The sequence below is a fragment of the Schistocerca piceifrons genome, chromosome 2 (genome assembly GCF_021461385.2).
Source record: "Schistocerca piceifrons isolate TAMUIC-IGC-003096 chromosome 2, iqSchPice1.1, whole genome shotgun sequence".
NCBI classification, from domain to species: domain Eukaryota; kingdom Metazoa; phylum Arthropoda; class Insecta; order Orthoptera; family Acrididae; genus Schistocerca; species Schistocerca piceifrons.
Window position 1 is genome coordinate 766,343,904 of NC_060139.1, and position 25,102 is coordinate 766,369,005.

Here is a 25,102-nt window from a genome sequence, read left to right on the forward strand (position 1 = left end):
TTAGGCAGATGTACCAGTTTTTTTGGGTCTTCAGTGTATGTAAACACAGGCAGCAGATGACCTACTTTCTGTTTTTATTATATACTATGAATGAACTGTTCTTAAGTTTTTAATTTATTACTGTCAACGTAATTTCCTTCGACTTCATTATTTCATAGAAGTAACAGGGGAATGTTTAATCTCTTAAGTTCTATGCAACATTATACTTCATTGCTACGTCATTTGGTTAAAATATTTCCCGAGTAGGGTTGGTTCCATTCTGCAATACAATGGATGTCCAGCGACGAGAGAAACTGCCATACAGACCACACGGGCGCAAGTCTTGCACACTGCACGTGCAAGCGTACCTTCAGCCATGAGACGGAAACAGAGACGTTATTGTCTCAGCTATACTGTACCGATTCAAAAATGGTTCAAATGACTGTGAGCACTATGGGACGTAACTGCTGAGGTCATCAGTCCCTTAGAACTAATTAAACCTAACTAACCTAAGGACGTCACACACATTCATGCCCGAGGCAGGATACGAACCTGCTACCGTAGCGGTCGCGCGGTTGCAGACTGAAGCACCTAGAACCGTTCGCCACAGCGGCCGGCACTGTACTGATTCTTATGCCATGTTTGTTGCTCTTTTCTGTCGGCATTCTTATTAAAATAGCACTGATCGCTTTCCCCATTTTCTATAAGAATGTAATATTACAAACCAATGCAAATTTTACGAACAAAATTTACTCCCTTTGAGAAAAAAGTATATTTAAAAACGAAATATTTACGCACTGCTGCAATGGCTAACTGATATTTCGGTTTTTTTCATGGTTATTAGTAAAAATAAACAACACCTATTATAACCGAGGCAAAAGAAAACTGAAGAGTACGGATTATAAAAATACCGGTATGGGTTTTAACCGGTCCGTTTTTCCCATCCTTGGTTGAAACTTGACTGACATGTTCTTTAGCTATCTAATTGGGCTCATGAGCGACTCTTTGTATGGGTTTGTTAGTGCCGTCAATTATTAACTGGGCACAACCAAATAAAGTTTCTGTGTTTGCCGTACCAAAGGGGTTTCTAAAGCATTTCTTCCACGAATAAGGGGGTTTGAGAAGCAATATTTGTTTTCTAGAAACAAAAGATTTTTTCCACCTGTCTCAGTTCGCGATGTCCAGTTACGAACGTCTGAACGAAACTACTGAAATAAAATGTAGGGTTGCTCAGAAAAATCTTTATTCGGTCGTACTACAAGAACTCTGGCCGACATTTTAGATCCGCTGTCATTTGCCAGCTGTCAAGCTCAACCCAGCAGCCGGGAATGCCTCGGCAGGAAGGCGGTAGATACAGTGAAGCAGTCAAGCGTCCCGGAGACGTTCCGGTGCAGAAGTTTTCGCCTAAATAGCGAGCCCATCGTGTTTCGACGAACAGAAGCCGCAGTAACTCGGGAGCGACCCCTAACTTGCGGCGGGCCGTTCGCAGGCTGCACAGGAAACATAAGCAAGTTCTGGGCGACCCCTCCGCCGCAGATATCTGATGCTGAGGCAGGGGCCGCAACTCCGCCGTCGACTTGGCCGTCTTGCGCTGGCAGCCACAACTGCGTCGCGCCAACCCGGCGCACCCGTCACCCCTCTCTTTGTCGCCCTTCTGCCCCCGCCCTTTCCTCACAGATGTCTGCTGCGCAACTTCGCATTTCACCATGTTCTGTCTGTAGCCGATGCGCGGCAGTTCTGCTAACACTTCCAACTGACGCATTTACCTACTTAACCGATGGTAAAAGCTGTACCTTTATTCAGTCAGATGTAGAAGAAATATCAGTCAGGTGCCCAGATTGACAGAAGGCTCTTTGCCGTAGGGAAAGGTAAAGATAATATACTTCACAAAACTTGAAATGTAGTAGGTTTGACTCAGTAATCAGTCATCTTATACCATTGGCATCTGATCGGAAAATGCAATGGAGGCCGAGCCTCCTCATATTTCTGTGTTGGTAATAGTGGCAGTAGTAGCAATAATTGGTTTTTACACCAAATCTTTATGCAGTTTAGTCAGCGAAAGCGAAAGCCATTAGTTTATGTTACTTCTTCTAAACCACTAGCACTACAGAGCAAGTCAAAGTGCGAAAGCTTAACAACCCTAATCTTAAGGCAGCTGGAGGCGCGAAGCATATGGTGATTGTTTGGTTTGGTTTGTAGGGCGCTCAACTGCGCGGTCATCAGCACCCGTACAAAGTCCCAGCTTTTACACAGTTCAATTTTTTTTCACAGTCCAATCTAGCCAGTGTCACAAATGATTATGATGAAGAAATGATGAGGACAACACAAACACCCAATCCCTAGGCAGAGCAAATCCCCAACCCAGCTGGGAATCGAAGCCGACCGGGGTGGCCGAGCCGTTCTAGGCGCTACAGTCTGGAACCGTGCGACCGCTACGGTCGCAGGTTCGAATCCTGCCTCGGGCATGGATGTGTGTGATGTCCTTAGGTTAGTTAGGTTTAAGTAGTTGTAAGTGCTAGGGGACTGATGACTTCAGAACTTAAGTCCCATAGTGCTCGGAGCCATTTGAACCATTTTGGCAATCGAACCCGGGACTCCGTGATCAAGAGGTAGCAACGCTAGCCACTAGACCACGAGCTACAGACAGCATATGGCGAGGAGGCTGGGTGCCATTCCAGGGTGGCTGCAAACGCTTGTCAGCCTTACGTCAGTACGAGGAACACCTGAGGACGTACAGTCTGTCCTAATGCGCGTTGCGATGCACTACAGTGGCAGGGGAGGCCAGCAGTTGTGGTGCCGCCTCTATAGATTTCTCTTAGGTCAGTTGTCCCGTGTACAGTGAATGTGGAGAATCAAATGGTCTGCAAACTAAGGTCCATGGAACTGCCCCCCCCCCCCCCCCCACTTTCCAACCTCTTTTTACTCATTGTTTGCATACTGAATTAATTTAGTTTTGCAGCAGAGCTGTTCTTGTTTAATACCAGTAAGATTTTTTTTTCTCCCCACTTCAAGGTATCCCTGCTTTTTTCCCATCAGTCTTCCAAACGTACAGCAATTCTCAATAGTATTGTTGGTAAACATATTCCTTCCAACAGTGAAACGAGAACAGAACAGAACAGTATCTGCCAATCACGAAAAACATCCGGGACTATTTGAGGTTTTAAATAAAATAATAGTCCAGTCCCTAGAGAAGTCTGTAGTTAAAAAATAGCCTCCTAAACTTTGTTTTTCTTCTGTCTGTTCTTCAAAGTAAGTTTTTGAAGATTAAACTGTTTTCTAACATTCTCCAGAAAAAAACTAATGCTGCAGAGTTTTGCAACAGTGCAGTCTGAGAATGCAAAGCTTACATGAAAAACTTAACAAATGAAGGAAGAGTATATCCCAGGATCGCTTATCAGCTCTTGCTTGTACCACGGTTGAAAAACCGGTACTGTGAATACTTGCAAGCCAAGACACATAGTATGACGATGTGATCTAAGGATAATGGAAGAAGGTCATCGAGTTAATTTTTACAGGTAACAACGCTCAAATGCCCAATCTACCATTTCGTTTGTAAATAAAAGAGTGTCATTATTAGCATTAGTAGTCGCGGTAGTAGTAGTAGTAACAGTCGTCGTCCTCGACACGTCAGATCATGTGGTGCGATCTCATGGTCTCTGGAGCAGATAAAGCTGCCCACACAGCGACAACAAGCGTTTCCAAACCACCAATACCTACCTCTTGCAATATGCTGATGTCACCGCCTACCTAGCCACTCAAGTCTCTCTTGCCTCCTTCCAAAGTCACTTGGACATAATTTTCGAGTGACGTAATACGAGGGAACGTTAAGTAAAGCCATAGAAAATCCAAGCAACCACTTTGGTCACACCATTCAGCGTTTCCATCGTCCAGATTTCCAGCTCTCCATGTACAACCAATCCATCCCTCAGACTAACACAGTACAGTATTTAGGACTAACCCTCGACAGAAAACTAAGGTGGAATGAACCCCTCCTTAGCATCCACCACAAAGCCAGAAACCTACTAAAACTACTAACAGAGGGTCTACAACGTTCATCCATTTCCCTCATTTATAAATCCATTCGGTAGGCAATGGAAACGCAAAGGAGGAAGTGACCATGAGACATAGATTGCATACCCAACAAAAGGATAACGTTGTACTAGTGGGGGCGTGGAATGTCAGGAGTTTAAATGTGTTAGGGAAACTATAAAATATGAAAAAGGGAGTGCTGAGGTTCAAACTAGAAATAGTGGGCGTCAGTGAAGTGAAATGTAAAGAAGACAAGGATTTCTGGTCAGATGAGTGTACGGTAATATCAAATGCAGCAGAAAATGGTACAATGGGAATAGGATTCGTTATAAATAGGAAGGTAGGGCAGAGAGCGAGTTACTGTGGACCGTTCAGTGATAGAGTTGTTCTCATCAGATTCGACAGCTATCAAACACCGACAACGACAGTTCAGATATACATACCGATGTCACAAGCTGAAGATGAAGAAATAAAGTTTATGAGGATACTGACCGCGTAATTTAGTACGCGAAGGGAGATGCAAATCTATAACTCGTGTGGGACTGGAATGCGGTTGTTGGGAAAGGAGTAAAAGAAAGGGTTACGGGAGAATATGGACTTGGTAGTAGGAGTGGTAGAAGAGAAAGACAAATTGAATTCTGCAATAAATTTCAGTTGGTAATACCAAATACTCTGTTCAAGGATCCCAGAAGAGGATATGTATTCGGAAAAGGACGGGAGGTATAGGAAGATTTCACTTAGATTACATCATGATCAGGCACAGATTCCTAGATCGGATATTGAATTGTAAGGCGTACCCAGGAGCAGATATAGACTCAGATCACATTTTAGTAATGATGAAGAGCAGGCTGAAGTTTAAGAGACTAGTCGAGAAGAATCAATGCGCAAAGAAGTGGGATTCGGAAGTACAAAAGAATGAAGAGATACGCTTGAAGTTCACTGAGTCTATACAGTAGATACTGCGTATAGCTCAGAGGCAGTTCAGTTGAAGAGGAATGGACACGGGCAATCACGGAGAAATATTGGTACAAGGAAGATAACTGCGACAAAACTACGGGTAACAGAAGAAATGCTTCAGTTGATCGAAGAAAGGAGGGAGTAAAAAATTTCAGGGAAATATAGGAATACAGAAATAATTAATCTACATCTACATCTACGTGATTACTCTGATATTCACAATAAAGTGCCTGGCAGAGGGTTCAATGATCCACCTTCAAGCTGTCTCTCTACCGTTCCACTCTCGAACGGCACGCGGGAAAAACGAGCACTTAAATTTTTCTGTGCAAGACCTGATTTCTCTGATTTTATCGTGATGATCATTTCTCCCAATGTAGGTGGGTGGAACAGAATGTTTTCGCAATTGGAGGAGAAAACTGGTGATTGAAATTTCATGATCAGATCCCGTCACAACGAAAAACGCCTTTGTTTTAATGATTGCTAATCCAATTCACGTATCATGTTGTGACACTATCTCCCCTATTTCACGATAATACAAGACGAGCTGCCCTTCTTTGTACTTTTTCGATGTCATCCGTCAGTCCCACCTGATGCGGATCCCACACTGCACAGCAATGCTCCAGAATAGGGCGGACAAGCGTGGTGTAAGCAGTCTGTTTAGTAGACCTGTTGCACCTTCTAAGTGTTCTGCCAATGAATCACAGTCTTTGGTTTGCTCTACCCACAATATTATCTATATGATCGTTCCAATTTAGGTTATTTGTAATTGTAATACGTAAGTATTTAGTTGAATTTACAGCGTTCAGATTTGTGTGACTTTTCGCGTAATCGAAATTTAGCTGATTTCTTTTAGCACTCATGTGAATAACTTCACACTTTTCTTTATTCAGGGTCAATTACCGCTTTTCGCACCATACAGATATCTTATCTAAATCATTTTGCAAGTCGTTTTGATCATCTGATGACAGTAAATGACAGCATCATCTGCAAACAATCTAAGACGGGTACTCAGATTGTCTCCTATGTCATTTAGGAATGTAAAAAATAGGAAGTGCAGGAAAGCTAAGGCGAAATGACTGTATGAAAAATGCGAAGAAATCGAAAAATAAATGATTGTCGCAATGACTGGCTCAGGATACAGAAAACCTATTAATTTAAAAAAGAATCATCAATATTCTCCAGAAATGTGTTATTTAAGAAACTTCATTTATGGCCTTCTTTTATAGTTTTAAACTTCTTACCAATTCGTGTAACCTTTAGCTGAAGCGCAACATGCCAAGGTAAGAGGTACCCGTCAGTCTTCTTACAAAAGGAAAACAGACCGTACAGCCTCGTCTGCAATATTGTGCAGAAAACATTAACCTTCGATGAATCTCTTTCTTGTGCCACCATTTGACAACGATTTACAGACACCCACGCTCTGGCATTATGGCGATTAACCTTTCCAGATGAATAGAAGTTTGCTTAGTCGCTGAATATCAGCTTGGAGGCGAAATGTTCATCCTCAAGTGCATCGTGCATTGTGACGTAAGATTGTAGACGCTGGTCATAATCTTCTGGTTTTAATTGTTGCACGAGTTGCAGACGGTACGGTCTCAAATGTAACCGCTGTCGCAAAATTTTCCACATATTTAAATCATCCACATATTTTGGCGCATTTCTCGAAGTTCGTTGCTTGCGTGGACCGTCGATTTTTGTAGGCTGCGTACGGAACTTTCCCTCGCCATAGCACACTATTCTGTTTATAGAGACAACCGTATATATACGAGGTGCATTCAAGTTCCAAGGCCTCCGATTTTTTTTTCTCCGGACTGGAAAGAGATAGAAACATGCGCATTGTTTTAAAATGAGGCCGCGTTCATTGTCAATACGTCCTAGAGATGGCAGCACCGTACGGCAGATGGAATTTTACCGCCAGCGGCGAGAATGAGAACTGTTTTAAATACTTAAAATGGCGACGTTTTCCTTACTTGAACAGCATGCAATCATTCGTTTTCTGAATTTGCGTGGTGTGAAACCAATTGAAATTCATCGACAGTTGAAGGAGACCTGTGGTGATGGAGTTATGGATGTGTCGAAAGTGCGTTTGTGGGTGCGACAGTTTAATGAAGGCAGAACATCGTGTGACAACAAACCGAAACAACCTCGGGCTCCCACAAGCCGGTCTGACGACATGATCGAGAAAGTGGAGGAAATTGTTTTGGGGGATCGCCGAATGACTGTTGAACAGATCGCCTCCAGAGTTGGCATTTCTGTGGGTTCTGTACACACAATCCTGCATGACGACCTGAAAATGCGAAAAGTGTCATCCAGGTGGGTGCCACGAATGCTGACGGACGACCACATGGCTGCCCGTGTGGCATGTTGCCAAGCAATGTTGATGCGCAACGACAGCATGAATGGGACTTTCTTTTCGTCGGTTGTGACAATGGATGAGATGTGGATGTCATTTTTCAATCCAGAAACAAAGCGCCAGTCAGCTCAATGGAAGCACAGGATTCACCGCCACCAAAAAAATTTCGGGTAACCGCCAGTGCTCAAAAAATGATGGTGTCCATGTTCTGGGACAGCGAGGGCGTAATCCTTACCCATTGCGTTCCAAAGGGCTCTACCGTAACAGGTGCATCCTACGAAAATGTTTTGAAGAAAAAATTCCTTCCTGCACTGCAACAAAAACGTCCGGGAAGGGCTGTGCGTGTGCTGTTTCACCAAGACAACGCACCCGCATATTGAGCTAATGTTACGCAACAGTTTTTTCGTGATAACAACTTTGAAGTGATTCCTCATGCTCCCTACTCACCTGACCTGGCTCCTAGTGGCTTTTGGCTTTTTCCAACAATGAAAGACACTCTCCATGGCAGCACATTCACCAGCCGTGCTGCTATTGCCTCAGCGATTTTCCAGTGGTCAAAACAGACTCCTAAAGAAGCCTTCGCAGCTGCCATGGAATCATGGCGTCAGCGTTGTGAAAAATGTGTACCTCTGCAGGGCGATTACGTCGAGAAGTAACGCCAGTTTCATCGATTTCGGGTGAGTAGTTAATTAGAAAAAAAATCGGAGGCCTTAGAACTTGAATGCACCCTATATATATATATATATATATATATATATATATACGGAGTAAGTGCACTTGAAGCCTGTGGAACAGTGTGGAGTGCGATGCGTTAAAAGGGATTGCGCGGGTGCCGCAGTGAGAGAAAGAAATGTTTGCATCTTGGGGCCTCTCTTGCGAATTACGGGCCCCGAAGGTACCGTTCGTCTTTAACCTGCGCCGTCTCGCAAATCCTCTTATTCGCGTGGCACGGCTTCTTCAGATAGCGACGACGGCAGCTGCGTCTCTCGTTTCCGCTTCTCCATCCGCACTGCTGCTCCCTGCTGAATGTCTACATCAAACGAGCACAGGAACCTGTTACGATAAAAAAATATGTGACGTACTAGTCCCCGAGAGACTGACAAGAAGCAGCTGCATGACAGCATCCTCTGCATTCTACGAGGGTAAGGCGAAAAGACCTCAAGCTGGCACCGAGGTGCCGTTGCTATTAGTGAAATTTTATTTTTTATGGTTGTAAACATCAGGTGTCAAATCGATCTCCGGATTACTTTTGGAGCACAATTCTTTTTCTTTTTCCACACTAATGCATTGACCGTGTTTTACTCAGATGAATAACGCCGAATGAGATGGCACAGTGGTAAGAGTTTGGGTTCGTGTTTCACAGGCGTGCCGTTCAAACCCACGTCCAGCCACCCAGATTTACGTGTGCCATGATTCCCTCAAATGAGTTAAGGCGAGTGCCAGGAGTCGGCCGATGTGTCCGAGCTGTTCTGGGCGCTTCAGTCCGGAACCGCGCGACCGCTATGGTCGCAGGTTCGAATCCTGCCGCGGGCATGGATGTGTGTGATGTCCTAAGGTTAGTTAGGTTCAAGTAGTTCTTAGTTCTAGGGGACTGACGACCTAAATCACATAGCAAGTGACTTGACAATTGGCACAGGCAGTCCCAGTTGAGGCTTTCATTCGTAACTTCTACATCCATGTGAAAGAAGTAATCTACATTCGATCCCTGTATTATTATTAAAAAATAGAAAATGTGAACTTATAATACATATCGTTTGTTTATGGAGCCATTTTCAATATGCAAAATATATCACTCAGAGAGGTTCTTTTTTTAAAAAAATAAAAATTGTTCTTCAACTTAAAAAGTCTGGGTTCATATCTTCTACACTAGTTTAACAGTGCCAAATATATTGTTACACATGCTCCTATATGTTATTGCAAATGCTTGTTTCTAAATCTTAACTGCAACATAAAAATTTATTATTCAAAATAAGAAAATATTTCCTCAAATGCAGATGATGCTGAATAGTATGGATGCTAATCTTTTTTTTTTAATTTTATTACTTTCATTAAGAGACAGACATGGGCAGACTGATGGAACTGTTTTTCCTTAAGCATAAATATGCTTCATTATATTTTTTTCACACAAATCTATTTTACTCTTCTGTTATGGCAATGCACACACATTCTATTAAAGAAGTTGCTGAAATTTAGTTGAATGTATTTACATAATATGTTTTCAACTTTTTGTTATAGATTCCATTGATGGATGCAGCGATGGAAACTGTGCAGAAATAGATTGCCCTGCAGACTCTATCCTTAGTACAGATGAAATGAATGTGACATGCCTGTGTGATCTAGAGAACTGCACACAGCCAACATGTGATGGACGAGAAGCACAGCTTCTCCACAAGGCAGCTGGACTTCCTGGAGACTGCTGTGATGTGTTTGAATGCCCTGCTACTGAAAGTACGTGTTCTTAGCAAAATCTAAAATATTTTTAATTGGATTTCATAAAGCAGTGAAGATAATGTGTGTGTGTGTGTGTGTGTGTGTGTGTGTGTGTGTGTGTGTGTATGTGTGTGTGTGTGTGTGTAGAACTCCATTATCAGCACATTTTATTATCAGCTTTAATGCTCAATCAACAGTGAAACCCTACCAGTGGGAAGACACATACATGCATTACCCATGCAACTTTTCCTGGAGTGGAGTCTGAGTAATGCTGGAAGAAAGTTATGTGTTACACACTGATTGTCTAGCAGTGTAGAGTGGTGTAGTGGGAGTAAGGTATACCTTCTTTGCAATATATGGTTCTATATTCTTATACTTTATACCAAGCATTGACAATGGGAGAAGTGAAACACAGATACAGTGAACATGTTTCGTATAATCATAACTGAAATAACCCACGTATATATTCAAATCTACATCTACATCTACATCCATACTCCGCAAGCCACCTGACGGTGTGTGGCGGAGGATACCTTGAGTACCTCTATCGGTTCTCCCTTCTATTCCAGTCTCGTATTGTTCGCGCAAAGAAGGAATGTCGGTATGCCTCTGTGTGGGCTCTAATCTCTCTGATTTTATCCTCATGGTCTCTTCGCGAGATATACGTAGGAGGGAGCAATATACAGCTTGACTCCTCGGTGAAGGTGTGTTCTCGAAACTTCAGCAAAAGCCCGTACCGAGCTACCGAGCGTCTCTCCTGCAGAGTCTTCCACTGGAGTTTATCTATCATCTCCGTAACGCTTTCGCGATTACTAAATGATCCTGTAACGAAGCGCGCTGCTCTCCGTTGGATCTTTTCTATCTCTTCTATCAACCTTATCTGGTACGGATCCCACACTGGTGAGCAGTATTCAAGCAGTGGGCGAACAAGTGTACTGTAACCTACTTCCTTTGTTTTCGGATTGCATTTCCTTAGGATTCTTCCAATGAATCTCAGTCTGGCATCTGCTTTACCGACGATCAACTTTATATGATCATTCCATTTTAAATCACTCCTAATGCGTATTCACAGATAATTTATGGAATTAACTGCTTCCAGTTGCTGACCTGCTATATTGTAGCTAAATAATAAAGGGTCTTTCTTTCTATGTATTCGCAGCACATTATACTTGTCTACATTGAGATTCAATTGCCATTCCCTGCACCATGCGTCAATTCGTTGCAGATCCTCCTGTATTTCAGTACAATTTTCCATTGTTACAACCTCTCTATATACTACAGCATCATCCGCAAAAAGCCTCAGTGAACTTCCGATGTCATCCACAAGGTCATTTATGTATATTGTGAATAGCAACGGTCCTACGACACTCTCCTGCGGCACACCTGAAATCACTCTTACTTCAGAAGACTTCTCTCCATTGAGAATGACATGCTGCGTTCTGTTATCTAGTAACTCTTCAATCCAATCACACAATTGGTCTGATAGTTCATATGCTCTTACTTTGTTCATTAAACGACTGTGGGGAACTGTATCGAACGCCTTGCGGAAGTCAAGAAACACGGCATCTACCTGGGAACCGGTGTCTATGGCCCTATGAGTCTCGTGGACGGATAGCGCTAGCTGGGTTTCACACGATCGTCTTTTTCGAAACCCATGCTGATTCCTACAGAGTAGATTTCTAGTCTCCAGAAAGTCATTATACTCGAACATAGTACGTGTTGCAAAACTCTACAACTGATCGACGTTAGAGATATAGGTCTATAGTTCTGCACATATGTTCGACGTCCCTTCTTGAAAACGGGGATGACCTGTGCCCTTTTCCAATCCTTAGCAACGCTACGCTCTTCTAGAGACCTACGGTACACCGCCGCAAGAAGGGGGGCAAGTTCCTTCGCGTACTCTGTGTAAAATCGAACTGGTGTCCCATCAGGTCCAACGGCCTCTCCTCTTTTGAGCGATTTTAATTGTTTCTCTATCCCTCTGTCGTCTACTTCGATATCTATCATTTTTTCATCTGTGCGACAATCTAGAGAAGGAACTACAGTGCAGTCTTCCTCTGTGAAACAGCTTTGGAAAAAGACATTTAGTATTTCGGCCTTTAGTCTGTCATCCTCTGTTTCAGTACCTTTTTGGTCACAGAGTGTCTGGACATTTTGTTTTGATCCACCTACCGCTTTGACATAAGACCAAAATTTCTTAGGATTTTCTGCCAAATCAGTACATAGAACTTTACTTTCGAATTCATTGAACGCCACGGTGGCTCTTTTCCATCTCTTACGATCTTGCTTGGCACATACTCATCAAATATGTAGTGCTGTACAGTGTTTGCCGTTAGCAGATGTTATACTTCATTTTGTTATATATCACAAAACATTAGAATGCATCAGGCACATTCATTATGTCTGTCATTTTTCCCTTCACAAATACTTGGTATGAAATATAAAACCTGTTGTTTTGGTCTTCAGTCCAGAGACTGGTTTGATGCAGCTCTCCACGCTACTCTATCCTGTGCAAGTTTCTTCATTTCCAAGAAATTTCTGCACCCTACACCCTTTTGAATCTGCTTAGTGTATTCATCTCTTAGTCTCCCTCTACGATTTTTTCCCTCCACGCTGCCCTCCAACACTAAATTGGTGATCCCTTGATGCTTCAGAACATGTCCTACCAACCGATCTCTTCTTCTAGACAAGTTGTGCCACAAATTCCTCTTCTCCCCAATTCTGCTCAGTACTTCATTAGTTACACACGATCTACCCATCTAATCTTCAACATTCTCCTGCAGCACCACATTTCGAAAGCTTCTATTCTCTTCTTGTCTAAGCTATTTATCGTCCACCTTTCACATCCATACATTGCTACATTCCATACAAATACTTTGAGAAAAGACTTCCTGACACTTAAGTCTACACTCAATGTTAACAAATTTCTCTTCTTCAGAAACGCTTTTCTTGCCATTGCCAGTCTACATTTTATATCCTCCCTACTTTGACCATCACCAGTTATTTTTCTCCCCAAATAGCAAAACTTATCTACTAATTTAAGTGTCTCATTCCCTAATACAATTCCCTAAGCATCACCTGATTTAGTTAGACTACATTCCATTATCCTCGTTTTGCTTTTGTTGATGTTCATCTTATAGTCTCCTTTCAAGACACTATCCATTCCGTTCAACAGTTCTTCCAGGTCCTTTGCTGTCTCTGACAGAATTACAATGTTGTCAGCAGACCTCAAAGTTTTTATTTCTTCTCCATGGATTTTAATTCCTAGTCCAAACTTTTCTTTTGTTTCCTTTACGACTATTTGCTCAATGTATAGATGAATGACATCGGGGATTGGCTACAACCCTGTCTCGCTCCTTTCCCAACCAATACTTCCCTTTCATACCCCTTGGCTGCCATCTGGTTTCTGTAAAAATTGTAAATAGCCGTTCGCTCCCTGTATTTGTCGCCTGCCATCTTCAGAATTTGGAAGAGACTATTCCAGTTAACATTGTCAAAAGCTTTCTCTAAGCCTACAAATGCTAGAAACTTAGATTTGCCTTTCCTTAATCTATCTTCTAAGATAAGTGGTAGGGTCAGCATTGCCTCACGTGTTCCAACATTTCTACGGAATCCAAACTGATCTTCCCCAAGGTCGGCTTCTACCACTATTTCCATCCGTCTGTAAAGAATTCATTTATCTCAGTGGAAGTATATCTTAATTCCATCACACCATTCCACACTGCATTCTAAATGGTAGCAATGTCTTTAAGAATAATAATTTTGAGTAAAAAAAATGTATGTGTGAGTTTCTGAGTAAATGGTGGCCAGGCAGACAAATCATCCTTACATCAACAAATAATAAGATGGTACCTTCAGTAAATAGATTGACATGACTGCAGGGTACGTTACTGGCACAGAGACACCAACTGTACGATAACGCAACCCACCAATGTTTCCAAAGAGAAGTACCTTACGCTGTTACCATAGCACACTACATGATCAATATGAACTTTATTATATGAATTAAATAGCATTTTCTATCCTCATTTAAATTCAGTTTTAATGCACAGTATTTGTTAAGAGTTTTTTTTATGAAGACATTAAGCTAAACATTCTAGTGCAATGACCCCTTAATAATTTGCTGAGTCATAGTCCAGTGTTACGTTTGGTATTGTTCATCGCGATTAAGTGTGTTTCACATAACATGTCACAAAGTTACCATTATACCAGTTAGCCCAAAGTCTAATCTGAAAGGTGTGCAGATATCTAATCTGATAGGTGTGTAGATGCTGGCGTTTGGTTGCTTGATAGGGTGTAAATGAAATCTACTGTCACTGTTTCCCTATCAGTAGATAGACAGGATCTCACCTGATAATCAGTTTCCTGGACCGTGGAGACAGCCGCCTTCGTCATGTGTTGCAGGGAATTGTATTGCCTATTGTCTGTTTCATAATAACTGACCACTGACGTTTAGCACATATTCTGGGAACACTGCATTACGAACATCGGTGCGTTGTACCTACTACAGATCTAGATCTACATTTATACTCCGGAAGCCACCCAGCAGTGTGTGGCGGAGGGCACTTTACTTGCCACTGTCATTACCTCCCTTTCCTGTTCCAGTCGCGTATGGTTCGAGGGAAGAACGACTGCCGGAAAGCCTCCGTGCGCGCTCGAATCTCTCTAATTTTACATTCGTGATCTTCTCGCGGGGTGTAAGCAGGGGGAAGCAATATATTCGATATCTCATCCAGAAACGCACCCTTTCGAAACCTGGACAGCAAGTTACACCGCGATGCAGAGCGCCTCTCTTGCAGAGTCTGCCACTTGCTTTTGCTAAACATCTCCGTAATGCTATCACTCTTACCAAATAACCCTGTGACGAAACGCGCCGCTCTTCTTTGGATCTCCTCTGTCAACCTGACCTGATACGGATCCCACACTGATGAGCAGTACTCAAGTATAGGTCGAACGAGTGTTTCGTAAGCCACCTCCTTTGTTGATGGACTACCTTTTCTAAGGACTCTCCCAATAAATCTAAACCTTGCACCCGCCTTACCAACAATTAATTTTATATGATCATTCCACTTCAAATCGTTCCGTACGCATACTCCCAGATATTTTCCAGAAGTAACTGCTACCAGTGTTTGCTCCGCTATCACATAATCATACAATAAAGGATCCTTCTTTCTATGTATTCGCAATACATTACATTTGTAGTGTCGGTAGCTGGACCGACACCGTGGAGTTGATTGCTGAAAAAGAAAGCTAGACTAACGCTGTGGCCGATAGTGCACGCACGGCATAAAGCAGACGGGCGTGAAGTCTGGAACATGAGAACTTATAAATGAATAAGAAGAAAAGTATGTAGATGCTTTTTACTTAACTTTTATTGATTCCTCGGAATACATCTCTCTGGAATACTCGAAGCTATAGGCACTGATACAAATGGCTCCTTGCTAGTTCGTAGCCATTAACTTAGATGGCTATTCTGTCTCTCGGCTAATGAGAGAGAAAGGCTTCGTACAACTGGGCGATAGCTAGGTTCGCGTACAACTGGGCGGTAGCTTGGTTCTCGTACAACTGGGGTCGAATCCACTCTCGTATCACGAGACCTGCCTTGGTGGTGGCGCTAGGTCTGCGATCACAGTGGCGACACGCGGGTCCGACATGTACTACATGGACCGCGGCCGATTTAAACTACCACCTAGCAAGTGTGGTGTCTGGCGGTGACACCACATTCCTCCCCCGCAAATCGGCGAACGGTCGTGTAATAAGGCTTCCGCCCGCCGTGGGGAGGACCACATGTTGACGTATGCGATGAGGTGGGGAGCCTAACAACAGGCGAGGCTGTGCCACCCGCACCCGGCCATCCGGTCCGAGGGGAGCTAGGAAACGCCTGCAAAACTAGTCCAGGGTGCACGTCAACATGTGGTGTATGCGCCCGTAAAGAAACATGAGGGGCCGAAGTGTCGACCTCCATTGCGTCGGGGTAGCCGACGCGCGATGACGTCACGTGGTCCGGAGCGGGCGGGAGTTCCATGGCGGCGGACAGCTGGTCACGGGAAGCGATCGGCGGCGCGTGACCCTGGGAGGCGCCTGGCGGCGGCAACGAAGCGTCGAATGCGGTCGGCGCCGGCGGGAGAACAAGCGGCGGCGGCGGCGGCGGCGGCTGCTGCTGCTGCTGCGGCGGCGGCGGCGGCGGCGCGTCGCCATCGGGCAAAATGGAAGGCATCGTCGGTAACACCTGGGGATGAGGCGAGCCAGTAGATGGGTCCCCAGGGCGCTGACCGGACGGCACCGTCGCTGAAAGCAGACGGGGAGCGGCAGAACCCGAGCGACGACAGAGGCGCAGCTGATTGAGATGCCGACGCACCTCACCAGAGGCCCCCAAAACCAAATACATCGCGCGGCCGAGGCAGCGAAGAATGCGCCCTGCGAGCCAACGCCGTGAACCTCGATAGTTGCGATAAAATACAACGTCGCCTGGAGCAAAAGCAGGAGTCTGCCGCTGCGCAGGAACCTGATGCGGCGGATGCAGCAAAGACATCAAGGTGCGATGAGGACGACCGTGGAGCAACTCAGCCGGCGAGCGACCATCTCGGGGCTGAGAGCGAGACGAAGACAAAAAGAGCAACAATGCGTCCTCCCGAGAATGCGACTCTTTCAATTTCAACATCTGTGACTTGAAAGTCCGGACCAATCGTTCAGCGGCACCGTTGGACTGAGGCGAAAACGGCGCGGATGTCAGATGTTGAATACCATTGGCCTGGCAGAAAGACTGAAATTCTGCGGACATGAATTGTGGGCCATTGTCGGAAACAATAGTCTGCGGAAGACCTTAAATGCAAAAGATAGCAGACAACGCTTTGATGGTGGCGGAGGACGTCGTGGAAGACATCCGGACAACAAAAGGAAAATTACTGAAGGCGTCGACCAGAACCAACCATCGAGCATTCCAGAATGGACCAGCAAAATCAACGTGCAAGCGTTGCCAAGGGGAAGTGGCTTTTGGCCACGCAAAGACTTTCCGCGGCGGTGCGGACTGTTGTTCGGCACACGCCGGGCACGAAGAACACATATTCGTAATCGCAGCATCGATTCCGAACCAAGTACAGTGCTGACGAGCAAGTTGTTTCGTTCGCACTATACCCCAATGTCCTTGGTGAAGAAGCCGTAAAACAGAGGACTGTAACGAACGTGGGACCACGACTCTGGACTGATCATTATCAGAACGCAACAACAAAACACCACGTCGAACAAAAAGTCTCTCCTTGTGAGCAAAAAATCGGCGAACCAACGGATCCTCGATCCGAGACTTTGACAAAGGCCATTGCGTAGCAACAAAACGTAAAACAGTAGCAAGGACAGGGTCAGCAGCTGTGGCTGTAGCGACACGACGAAAATCAATCGGAAACGATTCGACCACTTCATCGGTTTCCGAATCAATGAACATGCAAGCAAGTTCGGAAGAATCGAATGCTTTAGCCTCAGCAACAGGCAAACGGGACAACGCATCGGCGTTTCCGTGCTTAGCAGTGGACCGATACAAGATATCGTAGCGGTACTGCGAGAGGAAAATAGACCAGCGAATGAATTTCTGCGCTGTACGTGGAGGTACCGGCTTGGTCGGATGAAAAAGCGATGTCAAAGGTTTGTGGTCTGTGATGATGGTAAAGTGACGACCATACAAGAAATCATGGAACTTAGTAACACCAAACACGAGAGCCAACGCTTCTTTCTCTATCTGTGAATAATTTCTTTGCGCAGACGAGAGCAATTTGGACGCAAAGGCAATAGGGCGATCATGGGAGCCAACTTTGTGCGCAAGCACAGCACCGATCCCGAAATCCGATGCATCTACCATCAACAAAAGGGGTTTCTGGGGATCGAAAGGCGTAAGGCAAGTATTAGAAAGCAACGCCGATTTCAACTGGCGAAAGGCGCGTTCACATTCCGTCGTCCAGACGAACGGAACACCTTTACGGCGTAAGCGATGAAGCGGAGCTGAAATGGAAGAGGCATTGCGCACATATTTATGATAATAGTTAATTTTACCCAACACACTCTGTAGCTGTTTCAGATTTTGAGGGGAAGGCAATTCTTGTATGGCACGGAGGTGCTCTGGACTCGGATGTATGCCTTGGGCATTAATGACATGTCCCAGGTATGGTAAGTCACGAGCAAAAAACACACATTTGTCCTTCCTCAAGCGAAGACCATTTTGCCGCAAGACCTGAAATAACGTTCGTAAATTCGCAAGATGATCTTCTTCTGTCTGTCCGGAGATCACTATATCGTCCAGATAGTTTGCTGCAGTAGGGACCGACGCACAAACAGTTTGTAAATATTGCTGAAACAAGGCAGGGGCGGATGCACACCCGAACGGCAGTCTTTTGAAGCGGTACAATCCAAGATGCGTGTTAACCACCAATACGCGCTGGGGTTCGTCGTCCACCGGTATTTGCAAGTACGCATCGGCTAGGTCCAACTTTGAAAAATATTTTCCCGGGCACAGTTTAGCAAAAAGATCTTCCGGGCGGGGCAAAGGAAAAGTAGCAGTCACTAGCTGTGGATTCACTGTGGCCTTGAAGTCCACGCAAAGTCTCAATTTTCCGGAAGGTTTTGGCAAAATTACTAAGGGTGAGGCCCAGAGAGAAGCTTGCACACGTTCAATTACACCCTGTGATTCGAGATCGTGTAACGTTCTTGCGACCTCATCACGCAATGCGTGGGGAACATTGCGCGCCCTGAAAAATTTCGGTTGCGCGTTTACCTTCAGTTCTAAATGTGCTTCATAGTTTTTAGCGCAACCTAAGCCCGGTGCAAAAATGTCTGCAAATTCGTCACACAGCCGGGAAACACTGTCTGAAGGCACAGTCTGATTCACGGATAGGACCTGATTTACAATAGACATGTTAAACAACTTAAATAAATCTAGACCAAACAAATTCACTGCAGAAGAAGAACGAAGAACGTAAAATGACACAAGTTTTGTTTGTCCCTTGAATGTTGCAAGAAGGCTGCACTGTCCTAACACAGGAATTTTCTGTCCGGAATATGTAGTTAGCTTAACATTTGCGGCACGCAACGGAGGTGCGCCCAGTTGTTTGTATGTGTCGTGATTGAGCAATGAAACTGCAGCTCCGGTATCGAGCTGGAATGGTATCACTTGGCCGTCAAAGTCTAAGTCCACAAAAAGTTTATTGTTCTGCTGACGACAAGAGCGACTGTTTTGTGCAATTGGAACAGACACTGGTACAGAATCACTTGCTAATTGACGTGATTTCCGGCGACGTCGACGCACAGTTTTTGTGGGACGAACACAGTTACTGTTAGAGAAAGTGTCACTGGACGAAATGGAATTAACGACATGAATGTCCATAGGCGAAGGTCCACGAGCCTGAGTGTCCTTGGTTCGATTCCGGCGCGAAGCAAAGGGCCTGGAATGATTGTGATTGTCTGATCTGAGCTTTTTCTGGCAAACACTTTGAACATGTCCTTTCTTATTGCAGAAAAAGCAAATAGCTTGGCGCGACGGGCAATGTTCACGCGAATGTCTAGTAGCACACCGCGGGCATGATTTCACTACATTTGTGGGCTGGCGCGGCACACCTGGCTTAGCACGCGGCGGTCGCTGTGCGTCCGTGCGCGAGGCCCGGGTACCGGGCCGCGCAGCGCGTCCAGCGGGCCGGTTAATGTTACACACTGCTGGCGAAGTTTCAAAAGAGTCCTGAGCACAGTCAAGTGTGTCCTGTCTATCCAATATGTCTATCACTTGTTGAAGGGAGGGATTAACTAGTTTCAAAATTTGCTCCCGTATGCGAACATCAGAAACGTTCTGTGCAATTGCATCACGCACCATTGTATCTGAATAAGAAAGACCACAGTCACATTCAAAGGCACAGTCCCTAGTAAGTCCTTGCAATGTTGCTACCCACTCCCTATTAGTTTGACCGGCCGTACGTTTTGTACGAAAAAACGTATACCGTTTTGCAACCACATTAACTGTTTCTTTGAAATAGGCATCTAATGCAGACAAAATTTCCTCGTAGGACAGAGTTGCTACGTCGCGTCGGGGAAACAATTTCACTATCACACGGTATGTGGACACACCGACACAAGAAAGCAAAAACGGCTGCCGCTCATTACCTTGAATTCTGTAGGCAGCAAGGTGAAAGGCGAACTGACGAGACCACTCTTGCCAGGTCTCTTGGTTCGGGTCGTAGTGCCTAAAAGGCGGTGCAACGGCAGGTTGTGGCTGCGGGAGCGGTGTGCAGCGCACGTTGACCCTGGACGAGCTGTCCAAGGGCATCCAGTAACGCCTGCGTCTGCTGATTCTGCAAGCGATAAAATTCGGACAGTACATCTGGAGAATGTGGCGAAGCCATGACACAAATAAATGTAAGCAATCAGAAATAAATGTAAGCAATCAGAAAAAGGTCCTTTTCCCTCGTCGCCAATAATTGTAGTGTCGGTAGCTGGACCGACACCGTGGAGTTGATTGCTGAAAAAGAAAGCTAGACTAACGCTGTGGCCGATAGTGCACGCACGGCATAAAGCAGACGGGCGTGAAGTCTGGAACATGAGAACTTATAAATGAATAAGAAGAAAAGTATGTAGATGCTTTTTACTTAACTTTTATTGATTCCTCGGAATACATCTCTCTGGAATACTCGAAGCTATAGGCACTGATACAAATGGCTCCTTGCTAGTTCGTAGCCATTAACTTAGATGGCTATTCTGTCTCTCGGCTAATGAGAGAGAAAGGCTTCGTACAACTGGGCGATAGCTAGGTTCGCGTACAACTGGGCGGTAGCTTGGTTCTCGTACAACTGGGGTCGAATCCACTCTCGTATCACGAGACCTGCCTTGGTGGTGGCGCTAGGTCTGCGATCACAGTGGCGACACGCGGGTCCGACATGTACTACATGGACCGCGGCCGATTTAAACTACCACCTAGCAAGTGTGGTGTCTGGCGGTGACACCACAACATTTGTCTAGGTTAAGGGTCAGTTGCCACTCCCTGCACCAAGTGCCTATCCGCTGCAGATCTTCCTGCATTTCGCTGCAATTTTCTAATGCTGCAATTTCTCTGTATACTACAGCATCATCTGCGAAAAGCCGCAAGGAACTTCCGACACTATCTACTAGGTCATTTATATATATTGTGAAAAACAATGGTCCCATAACACTCCCCTGTGGCACGCCAGAGGTTACTTTAACGTCTGTAGACGTCTCTCCATGCCGGAATGGCATTTTATTTAGTGTATGAATATTACATCTTACCTGAAATGGGGGCAACATACGGGGAAATATTGAAGAGTGCTTTTTATAGCTTTTTTTCGGCTTGTGTCAATTTTTAAGGACGCATAAAAATCAGAGCGTAATTAGGAGAAAAATTTCGTTTGCACAGTTTAAAGATGCAGCCTTGCTCTATTTACAGGAGGATTTTCATTATATTTCTGATAACTCGTTTCATCGCTATAATGTCAAACGCAAGACGCTGCGATTGAGCCTACCGTTGTAGCTATTGCGACGGAGAAGGCACTGGTGTTAAGCTTGAACTTCTGTTGGATACATCAAATGTCTTTAATAATAATACTCCGCTTGTTTGTTGCTTAAGAATTTGTAAAGCAATTGTTTTCGTAGCTGCAACGTATGCGAGACTGGTGGAGCATAGTTGTCACACCAGCGCGCCGCCACTGTCGTGAAGCGCCATAAGCGCCTGCTCATCAGCGAACAACTTCGTTGTGACATTCCATTACAGCATTGCCGTGTTCAGTTTTTGTTGCGAGTAGAGGGAAATAACATGATAAATTGCAAATAAATGCTCGATGTGCAGGCAGCTCATAATAAATGAACATATGTATAGCACATTTCAATAGTAAATGGAAAAGTCGATTAGCTCGAATAAATTCTGCAGCAAACAATGATGACTTAAATAAAACCGCCCTTAATCGCGTCTCCCTGCTGCTATTGCAGCCGTCTACTGGGATCAGCATCGGTTCTACTGCTACGTTAAGACAGTGGGCTCTTCGTGCATAACCCTTTCCGTTCTTCATAATTGTCCAGATAAGTTCAGTGGCTTTCAATTCGCAGTGCGCCACAAACAACCACAGAAGTTTAATTTCCTTGTTCACTGATCGTAATATACTTTTCTAAAGGTATTCCTGCGCCCTGAAGTGCGGTCGCGCGTGTTCCATTCGGCCAGCTTTAGTAAATTCCTCATGTGATGTGGTATGAGATGGAAGCTCTATAGTATTGCCTTCCAACCATCCAGTACAATCTATTCTCCATTTCGTAGATGGATTTCGTGATACTGGATTTATTATCGTGTGATATGGAGCCTGATTTAAAAATGGCAGATCTTTTTGGTAATTTTTCGAGAACGCTCCTAAACAACTCTTCGTATTGTGTAGAATTCATTTCAGAATGACAATCTGCAACTCCTTTTTGTCCACTAAAACATAAGCCAGCGTTTTGCACGAATCCATCTTCGCTCCCTTCGCGGCACATTATAATCCTTTTCCCAGAACCGAACGGTGTTTAAATTCCTTCTCTCCAGCCATTCCACTCTTGAACGCTTGTTCTGTGATAAGCGTACACATTTTCTGATGAGTAAGGCATTTTTTTTGTTCCTGTCAACAAAACTTTCTGGAACGATTTGCACCATACCAACTCTCGTCAGTGTATTAAATAGTCCATTCTATCTGAAGCCCAATTTTCGAACAGCACGCCAAAGGGTTGTTTCACTTATATCAGGAAAATCTACCACTTCTTCGACTTCTCTAGCAAGGCTCCCACTGTTCGAAATCGTTTTCCACAAAGAAGTCGTGGATTTTTCTTCTTATGACTCCTTGTGTAAACTCGTCAAATACAAACTTCTGCAGCCTGTCAGAACTCGTTTTTGGTGATACAACACATGAAGTATCTCCACATTTTCTCGCAATTCGCTTCGCTGTACTTTCACTAATACCGAGACATTCAGAAGTTCTCTTTACTGACTGTGATGCGGGACTGCTCGCGCCCTGTTCTCTTTCGGCCCCAAAGGAAGCACGCACACTGATCACGTTAGACTTTTGACAACTCCGTAAATGATGCTTGGTTTCACACAAGCACAAGGGAACTAATTATGTTACGAGCACTGTCCCACACGAATACCTAACAACAAATGGGAGGACGATTGTTTCCTATCTGACAGGAAGCCGCGATGTAAACACTGCAAAGATGAACAATGAAGTGGAAATCCTGTTCAGAGGTCCGGCAACATCGCACACGCAAGCAAGCGGCGCATAGAAACACAAAAGGAAATAAATTAAAGTTGTGATATTAGCGCTTTCTTTCCCCCCCCCCCCCCCCCCCTTTGTAGCTCTCGAAAACATAGCACATTACCGAACACTATTTGCTAATTATCTTCGGCGGTCTTTGTTAGACCTTTACTAAGTTGGGGGGATGCCTGGAGATGGGCACCTACCACTGACCGCCCACGCCCCCCCCCCCCCCCCCCCCCCCCCCGGTGGTGTCTGAGTTTAAGCCGCCCATGATCGATCCTGCCTCTGGCCTGCGCAGATGGGAGGGAACGTCATAATTGCGCGGATTTTATTCCTTTTTCTTTTCTTTTCCTTTACCCAGCATTGGAACACGTGAGGCAATACTGACCCTACCACTTATCTTAGAAAATAGATCAAGGAAAGGCAAACCTACATTTCTAGCATTTGTAGACTTAGAGAAAGCTTTTGACAGTGGTGACTGGAATACTCTCTTTCAAATTCTAAAGGTGGCAGGGGTAAAAAACAGGGAGCGAAAGGCTATTTACAATTTGTACAGAAACCAGATGGCAGTTATAAGAGTCGAGGGGCATGAAAGGGAAGCAGCGGTTGGGAAGGGAGTGAGACAGGTTTGTAGCCTGTCCCCAATGTTATTCAATCTGTATATTGAGCAAGCAGTAAAGGAAACAAAAGAAAAATTCGGAGTAGGTATTAAAGTCCATGGAAAAGACATAAAAACGTTGAGGTTCGCCGATGACATTGTAATTCTGTCAGAGACAGCAAAGGACTTGGAAGAGCAGTTGAACGGAATGGACAGTGTCTTGAAAGGAGGATATAAGATGAACATCAACAAAAGCAAAACAAGGATAATGGAATGTAGTCGAATTAAGTCGGGTGATGCTGAGGGAATTAGATTAGGAAATGAGACACTTAAAGTAGTAAAGGAGTTTTGCTATTTGGGGAGCAAAATAACTGATGATGGTCAAAGTAGAGAGGATATAAAATGTAGACTGCCAATGGCAAGGAAAGCGTTTCTGAAGAAGAGAAATTTGTTAACATCGAGTATAGATTTAAGTGTCAGGAAGTCGTTCCTGAAAGTATTTGTATGGAGTGTAGCCATGTATGGAAGTGAAACATAGATGATAAATAGTTTGGACAAGAAGAGAATAGAAGCTTTTGAAATGTGGTGTTACAGAAGAATGCTGAAGATTAGATGGGTAGATCACATAACTAATGAGGAGGTATTGAATAGAATTGGGGAGAAGAGGAGTTTGTGGAACAATTTGACAAGAAGAAGGGACCGGTTGGTAGGACATGTTCTGAGGCATCAAGAGATCACAAATTTAGCATTGGAGGGCAGCGTGGAAGGTAAAAATCATAGAGGGAGACCAAGAGATGAATACACTAAGCAGATTCAGAAGGATGTAGGTTGCAGTAAGTACTTGGAGATGAAGAAGCTTGAACAGGATAGAGTAGCATGGAGAGCTGCATCAATCCAGTCTCAGCACTGAAGACAACAACAACATTTTCTTAATTCAGTCGTATATGTGCTGCTAACCCAATAAATTTTTCCCTGCAGCTCAGATACTGTCAAACCATCAATGTTCTGATCGCACATGACAGTCTCAGGAGTAGCAATATGTTGCTTATTTTTGTAGTCGATCACTGAAATCCCACAAACGCCTATGCAAAGCATAGATATCCGAAAAGCGAATATTATTCTCCGTTCCCCCACTTCATATTTCAATTTGTCTACATTCTACGGACACACATAACCTCAAAACTCATGCAACTAGTGTCGCCAAAGTTGGAACACAGCGAGAAGTGTTTAGACTTTAATTTCACCAACGAGTTGCGCAAACGCGCGGCGCGCATGCGCAGTGGCCGGTAGCATAGTTGCCGGTAGCCTAGTGTCATGTAATATAGGCTTTTTAGTATGCTGTGTTCAACCCTTTGTCAGTCCACCTGGGGGTGTCATTTATTGTGAACAGTTTTCTCAGTGCAAAATACTTGGTTGTTGATTTGTCTGTTTATTTTTGTTTTATTCATAATATTTTATTTCCTGGCTATGTTGTTCTTGTGTGTGGCACTTTTCTCTTTA

The 25,102-nt window shown here is 44.4% G+C and overlaps 1 protein-coding gene across 1 annotated transcript in view; it reads left to right on the forward strand.

Annotated features, from left to right (window-relative positions):
• Nucleotides 1–9,553: 9,553 nt before the first annotated feature.
• Nucleotides 9,554–25,102, forward strand: part of LOC124776882 (cysteine-rich motor neuron 1 protein-like) — a 47,351-nt gene continuing 31,802 nt past the window's right edge. Inside the window, exon 1 of the mRNA XM_047252066.1 lies at nucleotides 9,554–9,766. Within this exon, the coding sequence (XP_047108022.1) occupies nucleotides 9,631–9,766 (136 nt within the window). The 5' untranslated portion in view covers nucleotides 9,554–9,630. The remainder of the gene's footprint in view (nucleotides 9,767–25,102) is intronic.